Source organism: Solea solea, chromosome 2 (assembly GCF_958295425.1).
Source record: "Solea solea chromosome 2, fSolSol10.1, whole genome shotgun sequence".
Lineage (NCBI taxonomy): Eukaryota > Metazoa > Chordata > Actinopteri > Pleuronectiformes > Soleidae > Solea > Solea solea.
The window spans coordinates 780,669-805,380 of record NC_081135.1 but is presented as its reverse complement, the minus strand read 5'-3'; the positions used below and the strand labels follow the sequence as shown (position 1 = coordinate 805,380).

At 43.8% G+C, this 24,712-nt stretch overlaps 3 protein-coding genes across 3 annotated transcripts in view; 1 reads left to right on the top strand and 2 right to left on the bottom strand.

Annotated features, from left to right (window-relative positions):
• Positions 1-210, bottom strand: part of clic5a (chloride intracellular channel 5a) — a 7,275-nt gene extending 7,065 nt beyond the window's left edge. The window contains exon 1 of the mRNA XM_058614029.1: positions 1-210. This exon is cut by the window's left edge and continues 460 nt beyond it. The gene's annotated coding sequence lies outside the window, so the exon portion shown is untranslated.
• Positions 211-945: 735 nt separating this feature from the next.
• Positions 946-6,610, top strand: enpp4 (ectonucleotide pyrophosphatase/phosphodiesterase 4). The gene is made up of 8 exons (XM_058614019.1): positions 946-1,099; positions 2,050-2,296; positions 2,582-2,875; positions 2,961-3,065; positions 3,848-4,046; positions 4,119-4,292; positions 4,365-4,637; positions 4,972-6,610. Exons 2-8 carry the CDS (start codon positions 2,051-2,053, stop codon positions 5,079-5,081), a joined length of 1,401 nt encoding a protein of 466 aa, XP_058470002.1. The 5' UTR covers positions 946-1,099; position 2,050; the 3' UTR covers positions 5,082-6,610.
• Positions 6,611-13,040: 6,430 nt separating this feature from the next.
• Positions 13,041-20,341, bottom strand: xkr6a (XK, Kell blood group complex subunit-related family, member 6a). The gene is made up of 4 exons (XM_058614008.1): positions 19,517-20,341; positions 16,258-16,454; positions 14,444-14,861; positions 13,041-13,545 (listed from the first exon to the last, which is right to left on the bottom strand). Exons 1-4 carry the CDS (start codon positions 20,098-20,100, stop codon positions 13,041-13,043), a joined length of 1,704 nt encoding a protein of 567 aa, XP_058469991.1. The 5' UTR covers positions 20,101-20,341.
• Positions 20,342-24,712: the final 4,371 nt, after the last annotated feature.

Genomic DNA, 24,712 nt, shown 5'->3' with positions numbered 1-24,712 from the left:
GAGTGGACGCTGTGAGGGTGAGGAGCGGCGGAGTGAGTGTCCTTATCAAAGCAGCCGGGGACTTTGGACGGGGATGGCACACGGAAGAAGACGACGCCTTAATGTTGTTGTAGTCTGAAGAGCAATAAAGAGCTCTTATATCAGATTACAGATTAAATCTGACTCTCTTTACATTTAAACATCATAGTTTGAAGTTAAAGTCAAAGCAGCTTTGATCTCTCACTCGTGCTTTAACTTTGATGTTTTTTTCTGTCTTTGATCCGGGTTGTCATGGTTACCGTGTCAGCCTTTGATCTGTACGTTGTACATGTGGTGCAGGACTTCCTGTGTGCAGCGTGGGACACATTTTTAATTTTATTTTTAGAAAATACTAATAAATGTGAACTAAAAGGAGAAGAAGATTCTGTCTGTCTGTCTGAAAACAGATCCGCTGCGACCTCTCTGTGGGCCCCACCCCACACTTTGGCCATCACTGCTCACACACACACACACAGTCCTTGTGTTTCAGTGGGTCATGCTTATCCAGTTTAAACCTCGCTGGAATATTTCCATCGTGACTCCACTGAGGAAAAATAATGGGATTTTTCAAAATAAAACTTTTTTTAACAGGAATAAAAAGTGATGATATTTTGGCTTCGTTGTGTACGTGACGCAGAGCCCCGCCCACATTTGTTGAACTAATCACTGATTGGCTTCTTGAGCTGTGGAGGCATTTAAAGCCTCAGACGAGTTCACCGCAACAACGGAAGTTGTACATCAGAATGAAATAATAACGTCATTAAAAGTCGTACATTTAAAACATTTGCGCTCGTTAATGTTTACACAAAGCACTAATGACTACTTTAAATGAAACATTATGCCAGTAAAGATGCCGTAAACGTAGAGAAAATATGACATTTTAAGCACGTTTTATTGTGAAACGCTGCTGCGGAAATGACGACGGTCCATTTTGGCTAGCTCGACAGCCCGCGCTGTCGCGTGCACCATGAGGAAGTCCAGTGATGAAGCGGAGGTGAAAACACGGGACAGGGAGAAGTTTTTCACCCGCTCACCGGAGGAGGAATCACCGGTGTGACTCACCTGTGCGAGCCGGCGACAGGTACAGTCCTGCCCGCTCACCGTTAGCTTAGCGTAATGTCACCGGAAGAGTAGACATTAGCGTAGCTAACGTTCACGTATGTCTTCCTCCTCTGTTTATGTTCGGACACTGTTAACTTCCGCTTTGTCGCGTTATTAACGATATTTCTGGGGCTTATTTTGGTGATAAAAAGAAAAGAAGTCACTTCCTGTTTGTTGTTGCTCATTTGAACAGGTGTTTGAGCACCTGTCGCTGGGTCGGGGCCCTCAGCTGTGTCGTGGAAGATTTTTCCCAGGGAAACGTCTCGTCTCAATTTCTACGCATGTTATTTGTTTAAAATAACATGTGTAGTCACTCATTTATAGAGTGGAGGCGTCAAACTCGTGGTTTGTGGGCCACCTGTGCCTACTGCTTAAAAATGTCTGTTTCTCTGTGGTTTATTGATATTTATTGTGAACTATATGTCATTCTGCAACAAAACATCCACTTTTATTTTAAATAACATGTATTTATACACTCGAGGTGTCAAGCTTGTGGCTTGTGGTCCAAATTGAGTCCACCAATCAATTTTCGTATGGTTTATTGATATTTATTGTGAATTATATGTCATTCTGTATCAAAACGAGGACTTTTTCTCCCACCAAAGTCTGACTTTATTTTCTCTTGACTGCCCCCTAATGACCAGATGTGAGAGTGGTGTTATAGATGATTTAGGAAACCCTGTTTCACTCGTGTGAAGCTTGGTTCAGGGTGGGGAACTGTATGCTCTGTTTGTAGCTGGAGGCATTTTCTCTTCCTTTGTTCAACGTACACATCGTGGTAACATAGTATTCTAATCACAAGTCAACCTTTAGAACCAGTTCTTCCACTGAATGACACCTTTAAGGCGTTTGTGTCTGCGCTGCGAAGGTGAAACGTCTTCAGTAAAGTTCGTTTTCTGTAAATAAACCATGTTTTTTCCTCTTTTCCAGGATGTTTTTCCTCGGCTTCTTCCTGTGGAGTTTCACAGAGGTGACCACGGCTCAGCAGGGACCTCCACCGCCGTCACCCCCGCCGCCGCCTCCGCCACTGCTGCTGGTGTCGTTCGACGGGTTCCGGGCAGATTACCTGAAGAGGTTCCCCATGCCCAACCTGAAGCTCCTGTACAGCCAGGGAGTCCTGGTGCAGGAGCTCACCAACGTCTTCATCACCAAGACGTTTCCCAACCACTACAGTCTGGTAACTGAGATTAGAAAGACATTTAAACAACATCAAAGCATTTAATCCCACTAAAAATGAGATGTACACATATCTACGAGGATTATAATCCATCAAAACGACTCTTAACACAGGCAAACTTCACATATTCGGCACTATTTACATTAATAGAAATAAAAAGTATTGAGTTCTCAGTGGTTCTGAACCTCTAATTTCCCTTTTGAACTATTAAAAAAAACGGAATTTCACTTCCATAAACTGTGTGTGTGTGTGTGTGTGTGTGTCCGTGTGTGTCCGTGTGTCCAGGTGACGGGTCTGTACGCAGAGTCTCACGGTATCGTGGGCAGCTCCATGTACGACCCCGACACCCACAAATACTTCCACCCCTCCAGCGACCTGGACCCGGTGTGGTGGCAGGAGGCGGAGCCTCTGTGGATCACGGCGCTGGACTCGGGCCTCAGGACGGCGACGGCCATGTGGCCCGGCTCCGACGTGACCATCGGGAACCGCACGGCCACGCACTTCCTGCCCTACAACGGCGCCGTGACATTCCGGCAGCGGCTCGGCAACGTGACGCAGTGGCTGCTGGGAAACGACGAGGTCACTTTAAAGGCATATTTCACTGCTCCTGCACGCTTACACGTGACCTCTGACCCCCTGAAACACGTGTCCCTTGTCCCAGCAGGAGTCGGGAGTGAAGTTCGTGGTTATGTACTGGGAGGAGCCGGACAGAACGGGTCACATGTTCGGTCCAGAGAACGACACGGCCATGAGCAAAGCCCTTAAAGAGGTACAGTGGTTTGTGTGAGTTATTCCCTCACATTAATCTGTGGTTGAGGAGAGATTATCACAGCATAGATCGGGTTTAACAGCTTCAGCAGGTTATTCATTACGTGTCTGCTCCTCCTGCAGCACAGTGTCCTCATGTTTGAGTTCAAACAGCGTTTATCAAACATTTATCATCTTACACGCAGTCAAGAAGTGGATTTCTATCAGTCCAATACTTTATATTTATACTTAATATTTCTCCTAAGAATAGATTAAAAGTTGTTTTTTAACACAAAGATCAAAAAACATCAACATTTTATTTTTATGACGTTATACGATTTTACCGCAGTGTATGATTTAAAATAATTTACCAGAAGTGGATTTTCATCCTCAGGATCAACAATGAAGAGAAAACTGTTAATATTTCACGTTATATTTGTTCTAAAAATGGACTGAAACTAAGACAATGACTTTTTTTATGGTGTCTGAAAGTCTAATGTCATTTATCGCAACTGGGGATTGGACGGTGTACGATTTTTATCATAGTTTGCGATTTAAGGACTCACAGTGAGTGAATTTCTGTTTTTTGGATAATCGCCAACATACAGTCCTTGTGATTTGTTTTCTGTCGCCGCCCCCTCCTGTCAGCTCCTGGTCAAAGCTCCTCCCCCAAATGATTAGTCCAACATTAGTTCTTTTTTTTCTCTTTTATTCGTAAATTTTTTTCGCAATGATGAAATGAATCGGGCTAACGATAGTAACGTAGCGTTAGCTCATAGCTGACGGATGCTATCGTGCGATCAGGTCGACGATAATATCGGCCTGATGATGTCAGAGCTGAAGCGGATCGGACTTTGGGGGCGTGTCAACGTGATAGTAACCAGCGACCACGGCATGGCCCAGTGCTCGCCGGAGCGCCTCATCCGTCTGGACGACTGTCTCCACCCGGACAACTACACGCTGGTGGACGTCTCGCCCGTCGCCGCCCTCGTCCCGCGCCAAGGTAACGACGTGAGACACGGACGCATGAATCCACGTGATGTCGAAATACTGAGGTGTTGTTTTGGCCGCGCAGACACCGAGGCCGTCTTTAACCTGCTCAACGACTGCCACGCCCACATGACGGCGTACATGAAGAAGTCCATCCCTGAGCGGCTGCACTACAGGAACAACAGACGCATCCAGCCCATAATACTGCTCGCCGACGAGGGCTGGACCATCGTCCAGAGAGGAGACCGCCTGCCGCAGCGTACGTCACCTAACTTTATACCATTAAAGTTATTCAAACAATGCTGAAACCCTCTCTCTCTCCCTCACTCAGTGGGCGATCACGGCTACGACAACTCCCTACCCAGCATGCACCCCTTCTTTGCAGCGGCGGGGCCCGGCTTCCGCGGCGGTGTTGAAATGAGCGAGTTAAAGAGCGTGGACATTTACCCGCTCATGTGTCACCTGCTGTCCGTCACACCGAGGCCCAACAACGGCAGCCTGGAGGCAGCTCGCCCCCTGCTGGCAGCGCAGTGCACAGCGTGGGACGTCTCTCTGGTGTTCACTCTGGGGGTGGGCGTGGCTCTGTTCCTCCTCACTATGGCATGTAAGTCTAACCATGAATGCATCAGGAGGATCACATCAGAGTCCTGATGAATGCATGAATCACATGTGAGTCTTGATGAATGCATGAGGATGATCACATGAGTCTTGATGACTGCATGAGGATGATCACATGCATCTCTTCTTCTCTTCCTCAGTTTGAAAAGTGAAGGATAAGTAAAGTTTTATTGTTTGATTCTGATTTTAAAACAAATCTTAAAGAAGAAGAAGATGTTATTGTTTCATTAACTCTGGTTTAACTGGTGACCTGTCATTCTTCATCAGATTAACACTCTAACCAGACTCTAACCAGACTCTAACCAGCCTCCACTCTTCAGTTGTTTTCAGGTGGGTGTGTCGATGTTACTCTCCAGGCTCCACCTCTTTTCAGAGACTACAAACTGGTGATGATGATGATGATGATGATGATGAAGGTCTGTTTCACTGAAGCAGACAGAGCAGAGGTCGTCTCTCACTCACCCTCTCACTCACTCATCTGTGTCTCATGTTTGTCCTTTTATAGTTTATTTAAATTCTCTCTGACTCGTTTATCTCTCACACCAAAGTCCACAGAGTAAATCAGTGATTTTAGCTGCGGGACACATGAGCTTCAGGTCTACTGCTGCCTCGTGTGGTCACTGTGTGTCACTGAGGTCAATCTGAATGTAGGATTTTAAAAGCTGAAGTGATAAAATAAGACATTTGAACTCAGTGATGGAGGCAGCAGTGGATCAACGACGCCTGTGTGTGTGTGTGTGTGTGTGTGTGTGTGTGTGATGTTAAAATCCCTGGTTTTCTGTGTGGACTTTGGTGTGGGAGAAACTTCAGAAGATAACCCTTGAATGTTTAAGTGAACACTGTTTTTTCCTTTACTCAACTAAGTTTTATTTCTTTACCTCTAATAAGAAAACTGATTTTATTTCATTGTTTTTTATTAATAGTTTTTGGGGAAAATGTTCTTTTCTTTTTCATGAAATTTAAATATTAACATAATCATTTATATTTTTAACCTTTAATGACTGTATTTTTAATGTCACTTCTTGCCAACAGAGGGAGCCAGAGGCTCATTTCTCTTGTGAGCTGGTGCATTCTATGTGTTACACAGAAGTTATTTGTTTCCACTTTTTTATAAAAGTGGTACATTTTAAACTGTTTTCCATCAGTTTAGTTGTTAAATAAAAGACGGTGATTTCTAAATGAATTATACCAAAGATTTGAAGCTAGAATCTCTCCAGGGCTTTTAGTGATAAAATGAAAGTCTTTTATTACAGATGAGGTAGTAAAGACACTGGTCACAGTCATTCATTCGTTGTTTTGACAGTTTCTCAGAGAGATTTGTTGTCTTGCCCAAGGGCACGGGTCACATGACCACCTGCAGGGAAGACAGTGATACTGAACATTTGTGTTGACGCCATTTATTTATTATTTCTAAAACCAACACAAACACAGTGTTGGTTTTTAAAGGTGTGTCACGGTCGTGTTGAAAATAATGTGCTAAACTTTTTAATCCCAACAAAGAGTATTTTTTAAATAAAATCTGCAGAGTACAGCTGTTTTAATTTAATGACCTCCAACAAAGACGTCATATCCATGGTCAAATTTGTAAAAAAAAAAAGAAAAAGGGAAGGAAATTGTCTTATTTATTAGATTTTTTGGGTGGTAATCTGGATTAAAACCTTGTAAAGTAGTCATTTCTGTTCTGCCAAAAATGGTCAGTATTGCTCTGAAAAAAGCCATTAATCCAGCAGGTCATAATCTGGATTGACACAGTGAACTTGTTGGAGGTTTATTTCCATATTGCTAACATTTGGATAAATCTCTTCCAAACAAAAGAAAAGAAGGTGAGGAATCCACTTTCAAATCCCTGTTTCCATGTTTTTCTTATTAGTGTTTATGTGTTGTACATGTAAACGTATGAGATTATCATGGTTTTTTCATGTTTCTGATAATGAATTGATTAAATTATAGATAAATGAGTGTTTCTGTGTTATTCAAAGGAAGCGCGACACACATTTGGTAAAATTAATTTATATTCCTTTATATTTTTTTTCCTCCATCGCAGTCACAATGTTACAATGTAGTAAAATGGTAAATATATAAAATCAAACCCAAGACACACACACACACACATACACGTCTCTGTCGTGAACTGTACATGTTTTCATTTATACACTTTTTTTTTTAAATATCATTTAAAATGTGTCCTAGTTTCCACGTCATCCTCTGAATCATGAGGATCACATAAATAGATTTTGTTTCTCTGGAGGTATTGTAACAAAAATAACGGATATATTTGCTAACGCCGCCGCACCCGGGCAACGCGATATCATTTAAAACTCTTGTGCGGAATGAAACGTTTGTGCGATGAAATGCAGACGGACCGGCGATAACGGCGTCAGAAACGCTCGCCGCGAAGGAAGTTTTTTTTTTGTTTTTTTTTAATGCAGTGCAGACGCAGTGAGAGAAAATAAATTACGCACACACAAGATTCTACGAGGAAATACATCTAAAAAAAACTAAACACTAAATATGAGTAGCCAAATTAGCTTAGTGTAGCATGAAACAAAGGGATGTAGCTGCTTTTTTGTTGCCAATTTAAAAAAGAAATTGTGGCTAATGTTTTACTGCTAAGTGAAAGATTTTACCATGTTTCATGTCCTTTTTTCTGCTGAGTCATTGTTCTCACTTTATGTATGTAAATCTTTACCACATTTTTTTAAATGAAACATGAACAACTTTGTATTCTCGTTCTAGAGCTAGTTTGCTATCTTATGACTTAGTTTAAATGTAAACGCTCGGCCACAGAAGTACTTTTTACCTCTTTGGACAGGGAAGTAGCTCAACTTGAAGCTAACTCTTTCATGTAAATATGTTTCCAGTGGTTATTTTCACCTGTGTTTTCACCAGCTCGCTAAGTAGCTAGCTAGCTAGCCTCTTCAAGTCTCAAAACTTAAGTTCAAATGTATATTCTAATAAGTATTATTTTAAACGTAAATACATTTTAAAAGTCGTTACTTTCACAGTTGTTGGCGATAGCTAATTTCTCCAACTGGTGATGGTTTGCTGGTCCACATGGTTCACTAACTGAAGTCTATAAGTTAAGTTAGTATAACCTTTCAATAGAGCTAATTAGCTAGTGTGCTAGCCTCTAACCTTTCCAAGTCTTAAAGCTAAAGTTCAAATGTATATTCTTGGCCAAATAAGTATTATTTTTAAAAGTAAATACATTTAAAAATCATTATTTTCACAGTCAATGGAGCTAGCTAGCTTCTTAATTGTCCACCTGGTTATGGAGCTTGCTAGCTAAAGTTGTGTCAATCTTGATCGCCTTGGCGTAAGAATTCATAGCTTTGCATAACCTTTCAATTAGTTAAGCCAGTTAGCAAATGTGCTAGCCTCCAACTTCTCCAAGTCTTTAAGCTCAAAGTCAAACATGAATTCTTGGCTAATAAAATAAAAAATAAAGTCATGTGATGTAGCGTTGACCGTGGCTGTCTGAGCGATGAGCTGTAAAAACGTCATGCTGGCTAACGATGCTAACGTCAGTGTGCTTGTACTCAGGACGACACGGTGGCACAGACTCCTACCAAAACCCTCATCGTACATTCTGCATATTTATAAAGAACATTTACGGTTATCAGTACAACTCATCAAACATGGGGGGAGGGGCTACCAAAAGGTATTTACAATCAAAAATGTCAACCACAGGAAAAAATAAATGAAATCTACTTTTACATCAAATTCTCTAAAGCTACTTTTTTCTCTCTCAAGCTGAAGAAGCATGACGTTAACAAAATAAAAGCAAATGGTAAATCTTCTACGTATACATCCACGTTAAAGTTTAATTTGACAAACCACCGGTGTTGGTGTGTTTGTAAAGAAACACAAACGCACAAACACCTGACGATTCCAGTTTGAGTTCGACTCAGGTCTGAGATCACAAACAGTGAGTGATGATTCTCTCAGTCAAACTTTGGCTTAAAAAAAAGAAGCATATGAAGCATCTCTCACACAGACACGCACACACACACACAGAAGCGTCATATGCTTCGTAGACCCTGATTATGTGGAAAAACAAACTCTGCTTTTGATTTCTTCAGTCGGATGCACATTCCTCTGTCGGGACGTTGCACCCATCGTGGTTATTACCCAGTTAAAGATGCGTTGCACAGTTTTTCCCACTCCTGACATTAATGTTAATCCATCAACAAACACAAAAAAAAATCAAATAAACGCATTGAAACAGCTTAAATGATCATAAACCAATACATTTTCTTGAATCAAATGGTACATAATGGTTTTTAAACCACTCACTCTCCCACACCAAAGCCCACAGAGAAAATCAGTGATTTTAGCTCACAGTGACTCAGGAGCTGCAGGTCTACTGCTGCCTCGTGTGGTCACTTTGTGTCACTGAGGTCAATCCAAATGTAGGTTTTCAAATGCCAAAGTTGCAAAATAAGACATTTGAATTTAGTGATGGAGGCAGCAGTGTATCAACAACTCCTGTGTGTGTGTGTGATGTTAAAATCACTGATTTTTTGGGCTTTGGTTTGGGAGAGTGAGTGGTTTATGTTAAGTGGCTAAAATCAGGCGTCAAACAACCGCTTATGTGCCACAAATGGCACATTTTCATTGTAAAGAAACAAAAAAGGCTAATGACAGAACATACATGAGAACAGTGATGTGGTTTATATATATATATATATATACATATATATATATATATATATACATATATATATCTATAGAAGCCCAGAACCCTTCCTGTCTGCTCAGTTGCACAGCTGTGGATGATGAAGCCATACCATAACTGACTGCAGTTCCCTTCCTTACAGAGTGGGCCTGGAGTAAGGCTCTGGTTTGTGCAGCTCCAACGACAACACAGTGACACCTACAGGTGGATGGTGACACTGCAGCCACACGAGAAGGAGCTTGTTCTTTTTTGGTTTGTGTCGGACCTGATTTGGCTGAAATGAACCTGATCTCTGATTGGCTGGAGCTTGAGGTGCAAAGAAGAAAGGGGCATGGTTTGGGTCAAACAGGTGAGGTCATTGCTGAAGCACATATGAGAGCTGTGACTCTCTCCTCTCTCTCTCACTCACTCACACTTTACGGAGTAACAGATTATTTTTCTACTTCCCCTGAAATCTAGAACATTCATGCAAGAAACTCACAAGCACAATCTGTGACAAACGGACGGAAACGCCTCGACTGTGCTCTCTACATGGCACATGTTCATCTTTTTTTCTGTTATTAGTCTGTGCTCTGACACACTGTAACCATGCCTGGATTAGAGCGTCTGACACACTGTAACCATGCCTGGATTAGAGCGTCTGACACACTGTAACCATGCCTGGATTAGAGCGTCTGACACACTGTAACCATGCCTGGATTAGAGCTTGGTTACAGTCTAACACTGTAACCATGCCTGGATTAGAGCGTCTGACACACTGTAACCATGCCTGGATTAGAGTGTTTGACACACTGTAACCATGCCTGGATTAGAGCGTCTGACACACTGTAACCATGCCTGGATTAGAGCGTCTGACACACTGTAACCATGCCTGGAATTAGAGCGTCTGACACACTGTAACCATGCCTGGATTAGAGCGTCTGACACACTGTAACCATGCCTGGATTAGAGCGTCTGACACACTGTAACCATGCCTGGATTAGAGCGTCTGACACACTGTAACCATGCCTGGATTAGAGCGTCTGACACACTGTAACCATGCCTGTTTTTTTTTTTATCGTACACTCCGCACACGCGTGAACTACACATTTTTAATCCGCGTGAACGTGAAACACTCAGGTTTTTTCTAAACATATTTTGGCTAAATTCTTCACTGAAACCACAACTGTACAAAAAACCACTCGATAGCACCATATGAATATTGTTCCCAAATTATAAAGGGGTAAGGGATTATTGGACGTTAGTATGTAAGTGTGTGTGTGTGTGTGTAGCTGCTTTCAGACGTGCACTATAATCTGGATATTCCCTGGGATTTCTCCTGCCACCTCCATGATAATATCTGAGATAAAACAGCAGGAGAAATTTTGGATTATCTACACCAAACATTCAATCCAGACTATCTGGATATGTAGATTACAGAGATTACTCGTCTGAAAACAACTTTTTTTGTGTGTAGCTGCTTTCAGACGTGCACTTTAATCCAGATATTCTCTGGGAGAAACTCTGGATAATCTACGTTCAGCGTTTAATCCAGACTATTTGAACTTCGCTGACTATCTGGATATGTAGATTAGAGATTACGTGTCTGAAAACAAATTTTTTTTGTGAGTGTAGCTGCTTTTAGATGTGCACTATAATCTGGAAATTCCTGGGGATTTCTCCTGCCACCTCCATGATGATAATATCTGAGAGAAAACAGCAGGAGAAACTCTGGATTATCTACAGCAAACATTTAATCCAGTCTATCTGGTCATGTAGATTACAGAGATCACGTGCCTGAAAACATCTTTTTTTTAGGTTTGTGTTTGTGTTCATGAAGTGAGGTAGGGAAACTTCCCGTGTTGTCGTCCCGAGTGCTGAGGGAGAACACCCTGTGTGTGTCTGTGTGTGTCTGTGTGTGTGTGTGTGTGTGGACTAAGCACGTCTCCCAGGAGACTTGCATAGCTTCTGCAGGACAGGAAGAGCAGTTGTCCGTTGGCAGAACTTGAGTCGCACCACGGAATTCAAAGAGACAATCTGCCCTTATTGCACCATAAGTACACGTGTGTGTGTGTATTTATTTATATATATATATATATATATATATAGATATAGATAAAGATATACATATATATATGTATATACTGTATATTTGCACCATATGAAGTGGGATTAGCAGCCAGTCGACTCTGTGGCTCGTACGTACGATCACCGGCGACGCCTGTGTCGCGCGGTCGCGGCCACTGAATCGAGCAGTTTGCAGCGAATGAAGCGGTTTCTCAGTTTGTTTTTAAATGGTCTAGCACCACGGAAACGTCACGCAAACGTCACGCCATAGGTCACAGATGAACAGATTAGAGAATAATTCAATAATAATAATAGTTTGTTTACTGTAATTGGACCAACTGTTGACGAAAACTCAGTTTAGTTCTTTTTAGGTGGCGCCCTCTAGTGTCAGCACACTTTTCCCAACATGTAACTTCAAAATGACCTGGGGGCGTGGCCAGTGAAGTGGGGATATTTGTCGCAATATTTCATCGACTTTTCAAAATAAAAGTGCTTGTTTTGATGCGGAACAAGAAAAACTGGCAAAAAGAACTTGATATTAAAGTGACAGGGCCGTATCGAGTTGATGGGGGGGGGCCTCGAGTTGCCCACCACCTCTGCACTAAATCCTGCGCACTGGTCCTTAAAAATCAGCCAATCTTTGCACTCAAGGAGCTGAATATCAGGCGTTTTTTACGTGATTTAATGGACAACTTAACATATGGTCAGTTGTCGCGAAACGGGAAACTTCAACTTTATAAGGTAAAGTTTGCAATTAAAACTTCTATTCCGATATTCTATTCCGATTGATCAACTGATGTTTGTTTTAATACTGTTTTGTAAATAATTTGGCGAGATTGGCACTTTTATAAAAATTAAAATTTATGCTAATGCTAACCCACGCTAACAGATGTCAATTACGTGAGCTAACATCGCTCTAAACTACGACTAGCTAAACCCACATCTGATAGTAGCTTCTCATTTTTCACACCACTTTAGCGCTAATGTGGCTAACTGGTCTTAGCATTCCATCCAGAGTGATGTAGCTGGACATTTTGGAAAATGTGCTAGGAGTTAAATGTAAACACATTTAGCCCAGATTAGCATGAAGACATAGTATATTTATGCTAATCTAAGATAACTAAGCTAACCAGCACGTCTAGTGTTCCAAAAAAAAAGTCCGATTATCCCTTTAAGAGCTCGCTGTATCTTTAATGTATGTTTTTAACGTACGTGGACCAGGGCTTGCAAACTGTTTGTCCAGTAGGGGGCGGTCATGTGTGTTTATGACAGAATTTCAAAATAAAAGTGTTTGTTTTGACGTGGAACAAGTATAAGGTCGCAAAAATAAGTTTGAGACTTCTAAACTCGACCGTGAAGTGAAGCGACGTCATCTTTAATCTGAATTGATCTGAATTAATCTGATGTCATTTTTATTCTAATTCAGTTTTTTCTTTCTTTACAGCAGCAAAAAAAAGAAAAAGGTGAAATAATTGGAAAGAGCGGTCGGACGAGTCGGTGTCATGGCCGTGAGACTCACAGGTCAAAGGTCCCTGTAAGGTATGTTCATGTGTGTGTGTGTGTGCTTAATCCCTCCCTCTGAACACGGCGTACACAGACGTTTCACATGTGCTTGTACCATGATATCTGTGTGTGTGTGTGTGTGTGTGTGTGTGTGTGTGTGTGTCAGAGCGACGACTCGTACTGCAGCAGTTCGTACAGTAATGGTCCGTCGCGGTATCGTATGCCCACCGCGGCCGGCGTGATGTATTGCAGGATGTTTATCGTCCTCCGCAGGCGCCGGTCCACGTAGTGTGCGTCCCACGCCGGGTAACGCTTCCTGGGCATGTCGATCTTTATCAGCGGCCCCTCGGGTTTGGAGGTGGGTGTCACCGACCGCACCTGGAAGACGGGGAGACACGACTCAGCCACGTCCTCCTCCGTCTGCGACTTAGTCATGTGGGCCGGGGTGGGCGGGGCGGTGGGCGGCGTGGACGGCGGCAGGGGGAGGCCCCAGAGCAGCTGGGCGCAGCAGGAGGAGGCGGGGCTTGGCTGCATGTGGGCGGTGGCCGGGTGCAGGAAGCCGTAGTACAGCAGCATGACCAGGACGCCGCCAGCGAACGTCAGGTAGACGCCGCACAGAGCGGGGAAGGCGTAGGAGTCGGTCAACACCGGGTCTCTGTAGGCGTACCTGCAGGAAGTCACATGTCTTTACACTGTGTCTGTGTCTGCGTGTGTGTGTGTCTGTGTCTGTGTGTGTGTGTCTGTGTCTGCGTTTGTGTCTGCGTCTGTGTTTGTGTTTGTGTCTGTCTGTGTTTGTGTCTGTCTGTGTTTGTGTTTGTGTTTGCGTCTGTGTCTGTGTTTGTGTTTGTGTCTGTGTCTGTGTTTGTGTTTGTGTCTGTGTGTGTCTGTGTTTGTGTCTGTGTCTGTGTTTGTGTCTGTGTGTGTGTGTGTGTCCTTCATTTTTCAAACTAAACTGTTGGTGTTTATACTCTAAAAGGAGTTCACTTATCAGAGGTAAATCAAATCTTTACGTCACGTCTTTATCTCACTGTCAGACAGACTTTACAACAGGAAATTAAAGTTTGTAAACCACTCACTCTCCCACACCAAAGCCCATAGAGAAAACCAGTGACTTAAGCCCGGGCGACACAGGAGCTGCTTGTCTACTGCTGCCTCGTGTGGTCACTTTGTGTCACTGATGTCAATGAAAATAGAGGTTTTCAAATGCCAAAATCACTAAAATCAGACATTTGAACTCAGTGATGGAGGCAGCAGTGGATCAACAGCTCCTGTGTGTGTGTGTGTGTGTGATGTTAAAATCACTGATTTTCTCTCTGGGCTTTGGTGTGGGAGAGTGAGTGGTTTACAAACTTCAGTTTCCTGTTGTAAAGACTGTGTCACAGTGAGATAAAGACGTGAACGTGTTCTTAAAAACATCATAGACTTAATCTGAAGTTGATTTTATTATGTGGCTAAAATCAGATTTTACTTGAAAACCTGAACTCCCCCTTTAAAGGATATGGGATTAGCTTGCTGTGACTCTCCCACACACACACACACACACACACACTCAGAGCCTGACTCACCACAGGCCGGTGAGGATGGTGTTCTCCGCTAACACCACGGTGTAGTACGCCACCATCCTGGAGCGCGTGCGTCCCTCCTTCACGTTAAACCAGCAGAAGATGTAGACGATTCCCACCACCATGTTGAACAGCACCTCCTCCCACTTGGACATGCAGAAGTCGGTGCCTCCGTGCACCACCCAGAAGGCCATGGCGCACCAGTGGACCACCACGAAGATGCCAAAGTAGATGTGGAAGAGGGAGGCGAAGAGCGCCAGCGCCAGCACGCGGGACGAGATGGTGAAGAGGCGCCAGAAGAGGTGCAGCAGCGCCCCCCGGTAACTCATGCTGCGCTGGTCGTCACGAGAGTCTCGCAGGAGCTTGTGGTAGGAGGCCAGAACCCAGGCGAGAGACAGCAGCGAGGCCAGAGAGGAGATGCCTGCACACACCGAGAGTCTGTGAGTCACTCACTCACTCACTCACAACACACACTGAAAGAAGAGGCGGAGAGTGACGCAGCACTGAAATATCACTGTCCCTGTGTGTGTGTGTGTGTGTGTGCGTGTGTGTGCGTGCGTGTGCATCATTAACTCCACCAGTCACATATTTACTTTAAAATTAGACGCTGTCCCAGAACTGCAGGCATGAATAACAGCAGTGGGAGTCAGAGGACGGCATGTGTCATCCTGCATGAAGACGGAATAAAAATAATACTGTCTTCATGTGTTCATCATAGATTCATGCTCTGCCTACAGGCGTTCAGATTTCATGTGTTCATCATAGAATCATGTTCCGCTTACAGGCGTTCAGATTTCATGTGTTCATCATAGAATCATGCTCCGCTTACAGGCGTTCAGATTTCATGTGTTCATCATAGAATCATGTTCCGCTTACAGGCGTTCAGATTTCATGTGTTCATCATAGAATCATGCTCCGCTTACAGGCGTTCAGATTTCATGTGTTCATCATAGAATCATGTTCCGCTTACAGGCGTTCAGATTTCATGTGTTCATCATAGAATCATGTTCCGCTTACAGGCGTTCAGATTTCATGTGTTCATCATAGAATCATGTTCCGCTTACAGGAGTTCAGATTTCATGTGTTCATCATAGAATCATGTTCCGCTTACAGGCGTTCATATTTCATGTGTTCATCATAGAATCATGTTCCGCTTACAGGCGTTCATATTTCATGTGTTCATCATAGAATCATGCTCCGCTTACAGACGTTCAGATTTCATGTGTTCATCATAGAATCATGTTCCGCTTACAGGCGTTCAGATTTCATGTGTTCATCATAGAATCATGTTCTGCTTACAGGAGTTCAGATTTCATGTTTTTCTTCACATTTTTACAAAAGTTTACATTTACATGTAACTTACTTTACAAAGTAATATTTACATGAAACTGTAAAAACGTCACTCATATTACAATTAAATATATAAAATAGAAATACATGATCAAAAAGTTTTTTGTTTTCCAAAAATAAGACATTTTTTTCATAATGTTAGAAAAATTTGTTACGAAACAAAACGTTTTGTTTTTAAAAAGTCGTAACATTGTCAACAACTGTATTCAATGTAATTTACATACTTCACTAACATTATCATCATGTTTGTAATTTTTTAATAAAAAGTATTATTATTGAAATGTTACCAAAAAATATAAATATATGATATTGATAGAAATATGGAACAAAAAATGTGTAAATTTGTTTTTATAAAAATTATAAAATGTGGTAAATAATAAAAGAATTCCACAGAATTCTCATCATTACTGTTCCCTCAGCTGTTTAACTGTGTGTGTGTGTGTGTGTGTGTGTGTGTGTGCGCCTACACTGCAGCCTCTCGGCGCGGTTCTCCTGGATCATGATGCACAGCTGCAGAACCAGCTGAGGAGCAGACTCCAGGAACGTCTCGAGCAGCCGCAGCATGTTCACGTCGGCGTACTCGAACATCATGGCCCAGTACCAGCGCCGCTGGTGCTCCTTCTGCCGCCGCGACATCACGCCCAGATACAGCGTCCTGATGTACCTGCCGGGGGTCAAAGGTCAGACTGTTAACAAAAAAAAGCTGCAATAATCAATGATTGATTTAATCACACACTTTTTAAATAATATTTAATATTATATTCACTGTTAGACAGACTTTTCCAACAGGAAACTCAAGTTTGTAAACCACTCACTCTCCCACACCAAAGCCCATAGTGAAAATCAGTGATTTAAACATCACACACACACAGGAGCTGCTGGTCTACTGCTGCCTCGTGTGGTCATTTTGTGTCACTGAGTTAAGTCTAAATGAAATATTTCAAATGCTGAATTCAAAAAAATAAGACATTTGAACTTAGTGATGGAGGCAGCAGTGGATCAACAACTCCTGTGTGTGTGTGTGTGATCACTGATTTTCTCTGTGGGCTTTGGTGTGGGAGAGTGACACCGTAGACTTAAACTGACGTTGATGTTATTCAGTGTGTTTCCATGTTTTCAGCTCTCTTCTGTTTTCTACCATGAACACAAACACTGTGTGAACAAACGTGGTCATGTGATAGATTAACGTGTGGGCAGTGATTTCACTGAGAGGCTGCGTGTTCACGTTCATGTTCTCCTCCTCCTCCTCCTGCATCAGGGGGGTCTCCGTGTACTCTGTGTGTGTGTGTGTGTGTGTGTGCGTGCTGTAGTACACTACAGCACGCACACACACATCTATTACATCCATCTGGCTCCAAACATACGAGCTTAATTCACTGAACATAAATAATGCACCAGCGCAGGAAAACACTCACACAGCACACATTTACTCATCATTTCACAGCAGTATTATGAGTGGCTTGAAAATGCTGTTTCGTTCATCAACATACAGTCCAAGTGCCACAAGAGGGCGCTGCGTCTGTGATTGAAGACTCTTGTTTTTCACATTAAAAACATGTTTTTGTAACGTTTGGAAACATTCTTTAAGTCATACAAGTAACTTTGTGTGTTTTTGTGGAGAAGACTTTTTTTAACATTACGTCATTTTTCCGTCATATAACAAACATGTTTGTAGCCTTTTTGAATTTTTTTTAATACTTTTTTGTTAACGTAAGGAACATTTTTGTAACGTTACAATATTTTATATTGATTTTTGTAGTAAAGTAGCACTGATGATGTCATGATTTTGTAAAACATTTTTTCTCACTTTACATCCTGTAATTCTTTTTCGTCAAGTTTCATTTTTTGTTTTATTTCAAACACAGAGAACATTGAGTCACATTTCTGATTCTTGTAACAGGAGAAACTCTGATGTTTCCTCTGTGTAAGCTGCTGGATACAAACCAGATTATTACTTTAAAGGCAGATTATGATCTTTTTAAGACATTTAACACAGATTTATACCATCACCACGACAACACTGTCAGTGTACTGTGGATATTCTGGTCTGGATGATCCTGACAGTGACACAGTGTGTCCTTCACTCCACAGCAGTCAAGGTCTTTTTATTTGAAATCATTCAAATTAGCTTTAAATAAGGGATTAAATCCTCGTCGTGTCGTCGCCGCAAAAAAAACCTTGACATGGACGGACGTGAGTAAACCACACCCCCCTGTGCCCCCCCCTCCCCTCCCCCAACCACTTTCACTCTTCCCTTGTTCGCTCTCTCCTCATCTCCTCATGCTCGTTCTCCTCTCCCCTCCCCCAGTGTGTGCGTGTGCAACCTCCCTCCTCCTCTCCTCCTCTCCTCCTCCTCCTCCATCTTCAACCACCATCTCTGAGCAATCTGTCTCCATCAGGACACACACACACACACACACACACACGCACTCTTCTTCTTCTACTTCAGGTGGGAGAGTCTATTCTGCAGCCTGGAGGGGGGTTGTGGACTTCAGGGTAGGGTGGATGAAGAAATGAGTGTGTGTTTGTGTGTGTGTGTGTGGTTGTAGGGTTAAATCAACACACACACACTGTACCCTCCCTGCTGTCCACCCGGAGGGAAAGTGGACAGCATTAGAGGTGGGGGAGGAGGAGGAGGAGGATGAGGAGGAGGACACACCGCTACTTATAAGCTACACACACACACTGTATATGTAACGATTAGGAGAAATAAGATGTGTGTGTGAGAGTGCAGCATGTGTGTGTGTGTGTGTGTGTGTTTCTGTTTTTCCCGCCAGTGCGTTTAGCACAGTAATTAGCACCCAACTGTGTGTGTGTGTGTGTGTGAAAGCAACGCAGATGCTTTTCCTCTCTGTTCTCCCTCCACACACACACACACACACACACACGCACACACACACACACACACACTCACACACACACACAGAGCTCTGGAGAGAGAGACACTGTCCATGGTGCTGAAACTGAACTCCATGTTTAATCGGTGTTTCAGGGTTACTTCACTTTCTTAAAGTGTGGTTGTATAAGACACAGACACACAGTGAGCACTGACTGTGCCGAGAGCGCCCCCTACACTTGAGAACCAGCCTGAAAACACGATTTTAGCCACTTTACAAAAGACTCACTTCATAAAATCTACGTCAGTTAAATTCTACGATGTCTTTAAGAACATGTTCACATCTTTATCTCACAGGAAACTGAAGTTTGTAAACCACTCACTCTCCCACACCAAAGTCCAGAGAGAAAATCCGTGATTTTAGCTCGTGGGGACACAGGAGCTGCTGGTCTACTGCTGCCTCGTGTGGACACTCTGTGTCACTGATGTTTATCCAAACTTGGGTTATCAAATGCTGAATTGGCAAAATAAAACATGTGAACTAAGTGATGGAGGCAGCAGTGGATCAACAACTCCTGTGTGTGTGTGTGTGATGTTAAAATCACTGATTTTCTCTGTGGGCTTTGGTGTGGGAGAGTGAGTGGTTTACAAACTTCAGTTTCCTGTTGGAAAAGTCTGTCTCACAGTGAGATAAAGACGTGAACATGTTCTTAAGACATCGTAGATTTTAGGAGGTGAGACTTTTCATAAGATAAAAATCTGTTTTTCCTTGTAAATGTGTAAATCCACATGAGTTTGTCACAGCTGCTCTTCTTCTTCCTCTTCTTCTTCTCTACTTAAACCATGGACAGTGTGTGTGTGTGTGTGTGTGTGTGTGTGTGTGTGTGTACCTCCACACTTGTCCCAGCTGGAGGATGTGAATGGTGGCCTGCCACAGCCAGATGGTGGCCAGCTGCAGGCGGTCTCTGCCCGGGTACAGGCAGCCCAGAGCCACGCTGCCCCGCTTGGTCAGACCCTCCACCTCCCCGAGCCCCCCGCCGGTGTAGTCCTGCACGAACCAGCGGAAACTCAGAATCTGGACCAGCACCGACGGCACCAGCACGAAGAAGAGCGTGAGGCCGAACCAGAGGTAGTCCTGCCTGCGGTAGTAGTCCACCGCCAGGCACAGGTCCGTGCCCACGTCCCAGAAGAAGACGAACAGGGCGAGGACGATCCAGAGGCAGTCCAGCCACAGCTGCTCCCGGGGCGGGCAGTGAGTCTCTCTGATGCCGACCCCCCCTCCTCCTCCTGCCGCTCCTCCACCGAGCAGAGAGCCCAGGCAGGCGGAGCGGCAGCCCCAGTAGCAGGCGGAGGTGCGGCAGCACTGGCAGATGTGGATGGCGGCGGAGTCCATCGGCTCGTCCGCGTCCACGTCCACGTCGTACAGCTGCGCGAACCCGCCGGCTTTCCCGCCGCCGTCCGACTGCGCGGCCATATTCCCCTTGCCGCTCCTGCCCTCCTGCGAAACGCACGACAACCGCACCGTGGTGCCTCCTCGCGGGGCGCGGACACCACGTCACTTCCCAGATACCTGCTGCCCTCTGCGCTCTCGCGCCGCGGCCGCGACTGCTGTGTCTTTGCTCCGCCCGGGGCGCGAGGAGCCATCAGAGCCGGCGGCCGCGCGACGGCGGCTCCGCTACTTCCTCCCCCTCCTCCTCTTCCGCCTCCTCCTCCTCGGGTCCAGTCACCGCCACCGGAGCAGCAGCGGAATCAGGACCGCATCATCCCGTCCTGCGCGCGCGGTCATCTAGGGCGATGAGAGGCTATGACGTCATACATCCCCCGCTGTTTTCTTAAAAAGTGTGACTGACTCAGTGTGTGTGTGTGCGCGCGCGCGTGCGTGCAGGACGCTCCAGGATTCCCTCCTCTCTCTCTCTCTCTGTGTGGCCGCTCTCAGGCTTCAGGGGCCGGCTTCAGCTGCTGCGGCTCCCGCTCTCCTCCTCTGCTCCTCTCTGCTGCTCCTCACCTTCTCCCTCACTCCGCCCTCTACTGGACAAAACCACCCCAGCCACTCAGTTACACATCTGCACGTGCACGCGCACCGGGCTCGTGCACGTAGCAACCGCCCACTGCGCTGTCTCTGCGCTGATTGATGATGTTCTTCTCACTGGAGACTTTAACATCTGCCTGATTTTATGCGCATTATTGATTTTGCGCATAAAAAACTGCGTTAAAATTAACACAGAATTGTTCTTTAAAAAAATCTTAAAATATCGCATCAAAGTTTGTGCATAAATGCGAAAACACCAGCGACTGTAGTTAGTTCTCATATCTGTGAACTAACCTGCAAAATGTGCTATTTTTAAGATAAATTAACTATATAGAAAAAGTTATTTTGCTGGCAGGAGGTGGAAAACTTGACCAATCCGTGTGAAGATGACATTCTGATAATGTTACTATGACGGAAACACATGGAAAAGACAAACCACGTTTGTTTTACTCTGAAAGTTCAGCTACTTCCTGTTCCTCCTGACAAACTTTTAAAAAACTATAAAAAGAACCTGATATATTTTGTAAAAAATAACCACTTAAACAAAAGATAACGTTAAAAAAGATAACATTATTTTATTTAAAATCTCTGAAACTGCCATAAATTGGTTTGACAGGAAGTCGCCTGTTACAAGAAAGATCGGATAAACGTAAACCGTTTGCACACAGCGTGACTTTAGTGTGTAATTGTGTTTGTTAGCTAACATGGCTAGTTAGCATAAATGACAGGTAATATGTGAGAAGTTGCACATACGACATGTATGATGTAATAAATGTAAACGGCATGATTTTAACGTATGTTTGCATTTTCCTACCTATAGCGAATGCTAGCTAAAGCTCTAGTGTCTATGCTAAGCTTGTGAGCTAACATTGCTAGTTAGTTAGCTAATATGTGAGAAGCTGCGTTTACAAGAAAGATAAATTAAACGTAAACACGTCGACGTCACATGGTTTTAATTAAGTTTTCCACCAAACTGATGAGACTATCCTCCTCCAATAAAACGTGCATATAGGTCGTATGCAGGAATTACGACCTATGTTTACGTTTTCAAAACATGCGCCCCTAGCGGTTGTATACATAACAGCAACCACTTCCGCCTTAGACGCCGTATCTAGTGGCTTCGCCGATGTCGGCACCGGCAGTCGGCTCAGTAGCGAGAGCGCTGCGCCGGAGCACGGTCGACAATGGTTCGGTCCCTAACTATACTACCTTTTTAATATTTGTTTTATTTTTACGACCTAACCCTGTCTTTTTGCCCTAACCCTACCCTCAGTAACATCTGTGCATATTCGAGTTGGAAAATACTACCTTTACGTCGCATTCAGGGGTTTGAAAAAAACGACCCACAGTCACGTTTTCAGAAAACGACCTATATGTACGTTTCAGTTGGAGGACATGTTGAAACTGATGCTTAAAGAGCAGCTGGTCATCAATCAATCAATCAATCGTGTGTGTGTGTGTGTGTGTGTGTGTGTGTGTGTGTGTGTGTGTTTGTATGTGTGCGTTTGTGTGTGTGTGTGTGTGTTTGTATGTGTGTGTGTTTGTGTGCGTGTGTGTGCGTTTGTAAGTGTGCGTGTGTGTTTGTTTGTGTGTGTGTGCGTGTTTGTATGTGTGTGTGTGTGTTTGTATGTGTGCCTGTGTGTGTGTGTGTGTGTGTGTGTGTGTTTGTGTGCGTGTGTGTGCGTTTGTAAGTGTGCGTGTGTGTTTGTTTGTGTGTGTGTGTGTGTGTTTGTATGTGTGTGTGTGTGTTTGTATGTGTGCCTGTGTGTGTGTGTGTTTGCATGTGTGCGTTTGTGTGTGCGTGTGTGTTTGTATGTGTGCGTGTGTGTGTGTTTGTGTGTGTGTGCGTGTGTGTGTTTGTATGTGTGTGTGTGCGTGTGTGTGTGTGTGTGTGTTTCGAGGGGACAAAGATAGAAGAGATGAGTCAGGCTGAATCCGTTCAAAAGGATGAAAAAAGATTAGTCAGGAGAAAGGATGAGAGGAACGATTTAGGAATTGTTGGAGAGAGAGAGTCTGAGACAGAGGAGAAGAAGAAAAATGGATTTACTGTATGAAGTGGGACAGAGAAGAAGACACACACACACACACACGGGAGTTTTTCAAGGGAGAGTTCACACACTGAGGTAAGGACACTTTTCCCTCTGGAAACTCACTCTCCCACACCAAAGCCCACAGAGAAAACCAGTGATTTTAACATCACACACACACACACACACACACACACACACACACACACACACTCACTCTCCCAGACCAAAGCCCACAGAGAAAACCAGTGATTTTAACATCACACACACACACACACACACACAGACACACACTCACTCTCCCAGACCAAAGCTCACAGAGAAAACCAGTGATTTTAACATCACACACACACACACACACACACAGACACACACTCACTCTCCCACACCAAAGCCCAGAGAGAAAACCAGTGATTTTAACATCACACACACAGGAGTTGTTGATCCACAGCTGCCTCCATCACTGAGTTCTAATGTGTTATCTTTGTGAATTCGGCATTAAAAATTGTTTGTTCAGATTGACCTCAGTGACACAAAGTGACCACACGAGGCAGCAGAGGACCAGCAGCTCCTGTGTCCTCGTGAGCTAAATCGATGATTTTCTCTATGGGCTTTGGTGTGGGAGAGTTTCCTGTTGTCCACATGTTCTTATGATGTCATAGACTTGAGTAAGCACCTTACATAACCACACTTTAGAAAAGCCCAACTGTCCCTTTAATGAAGGAAAGGTGATGAACAAACGTTGGAAAATGGAAAAAAATGAAGATTTAGTTCAGACGATGAATGGATGAATGAAGGAAATATAGTTATTTGTGTAGAAATATGCAAACATGTGTCTGTGGATCACGTTCACACACGTGCTCCTCGCTCTCGTGAGCACGTTTTCATGCAAGCCCTTGCACTTTCTCTCTCTCTGCCTTTGACCAATGGAGATTAGCCACTCTGTTGTCATGGCAACCTTGACTGTACGGTTGAAGGACAGGAAGAGGGAGTGGATGGTTGTGCTACAGCTGTGTGTGTGTGTGTGTGTGTGTGTGTGTGTTGCTGTTGCAAACATACATCATACAGAAACACCAGAACTGTCCCTTTACAGGCTCATAAAGGCTCATTACAGCACATCTGTCTGAGATGTGGAGTCATGTGACACAGTGGACAGACGTCACGCCTCCTGTGAAACACGTACATCCACACAAACTCGTCTTTTTCTTCTCTTTATCTGCAAATATGAGGCTGATTTTGATGATTTAAACCTGAGCAGGTGAAAACAGCGACTTTGCTCTGAAACGACGGAGCGTCACAGTTTTAATCTGCACAGATTGAGATAAAGACTCTACATAATTAGACGGAAAACCTCCTCAGAGAGAAGCTAACGTTCAAATTCTTTTGCTGTGGATCCAAAATGACACACTTTGAGCTTAAAGACAGTCAAGGTCAAAGGTAATAAATCAATAAATGTACAATTTAGAATAGAATACACAGTAGAGAAAATGATGTTGGTTTTATAAATGATTTGTAAACCACTCACTCTCCCACACCAAAGTCCATAGAGAAAATAAGTGATTTTAGCTCACAGGGACACAGGAGCTGCTGGTCTGCTGCTGCCTCGTGTGGTCACTTTGTGTCACTGACTTAAGTCTAAATGAAATATTTCAAATGCTGAATTCAAAAAAATAAGTCATTTGAACTTAGTGATGGAGGCAGCAGTGGATCAGCAGCTCCTGTGTGTGTGTGTGTGTGTGTGTGTGATGTTAAAATCACTGGTTTTCTCTGTGGGCTTTAGTGTGGGAGAGTGAGTGGTTTATGAAAGTCAGTGTCACAGTGAGATAAAGACGTGAACACGTTGTTATGATGACACAGATGTTATCAGTTTTGTTATAATGTCACACGACCACGACGCTCTTTGAGGCTGTGAGTTGCTGTGGCTCACACACATGTGGAGGTGCTACAACCCAGGCTGTGGGGTGTGTGTGTGTGTGTGTGTGTGTGGTGTTTGTGTGACTCACATCACACACACACCACACACACACACC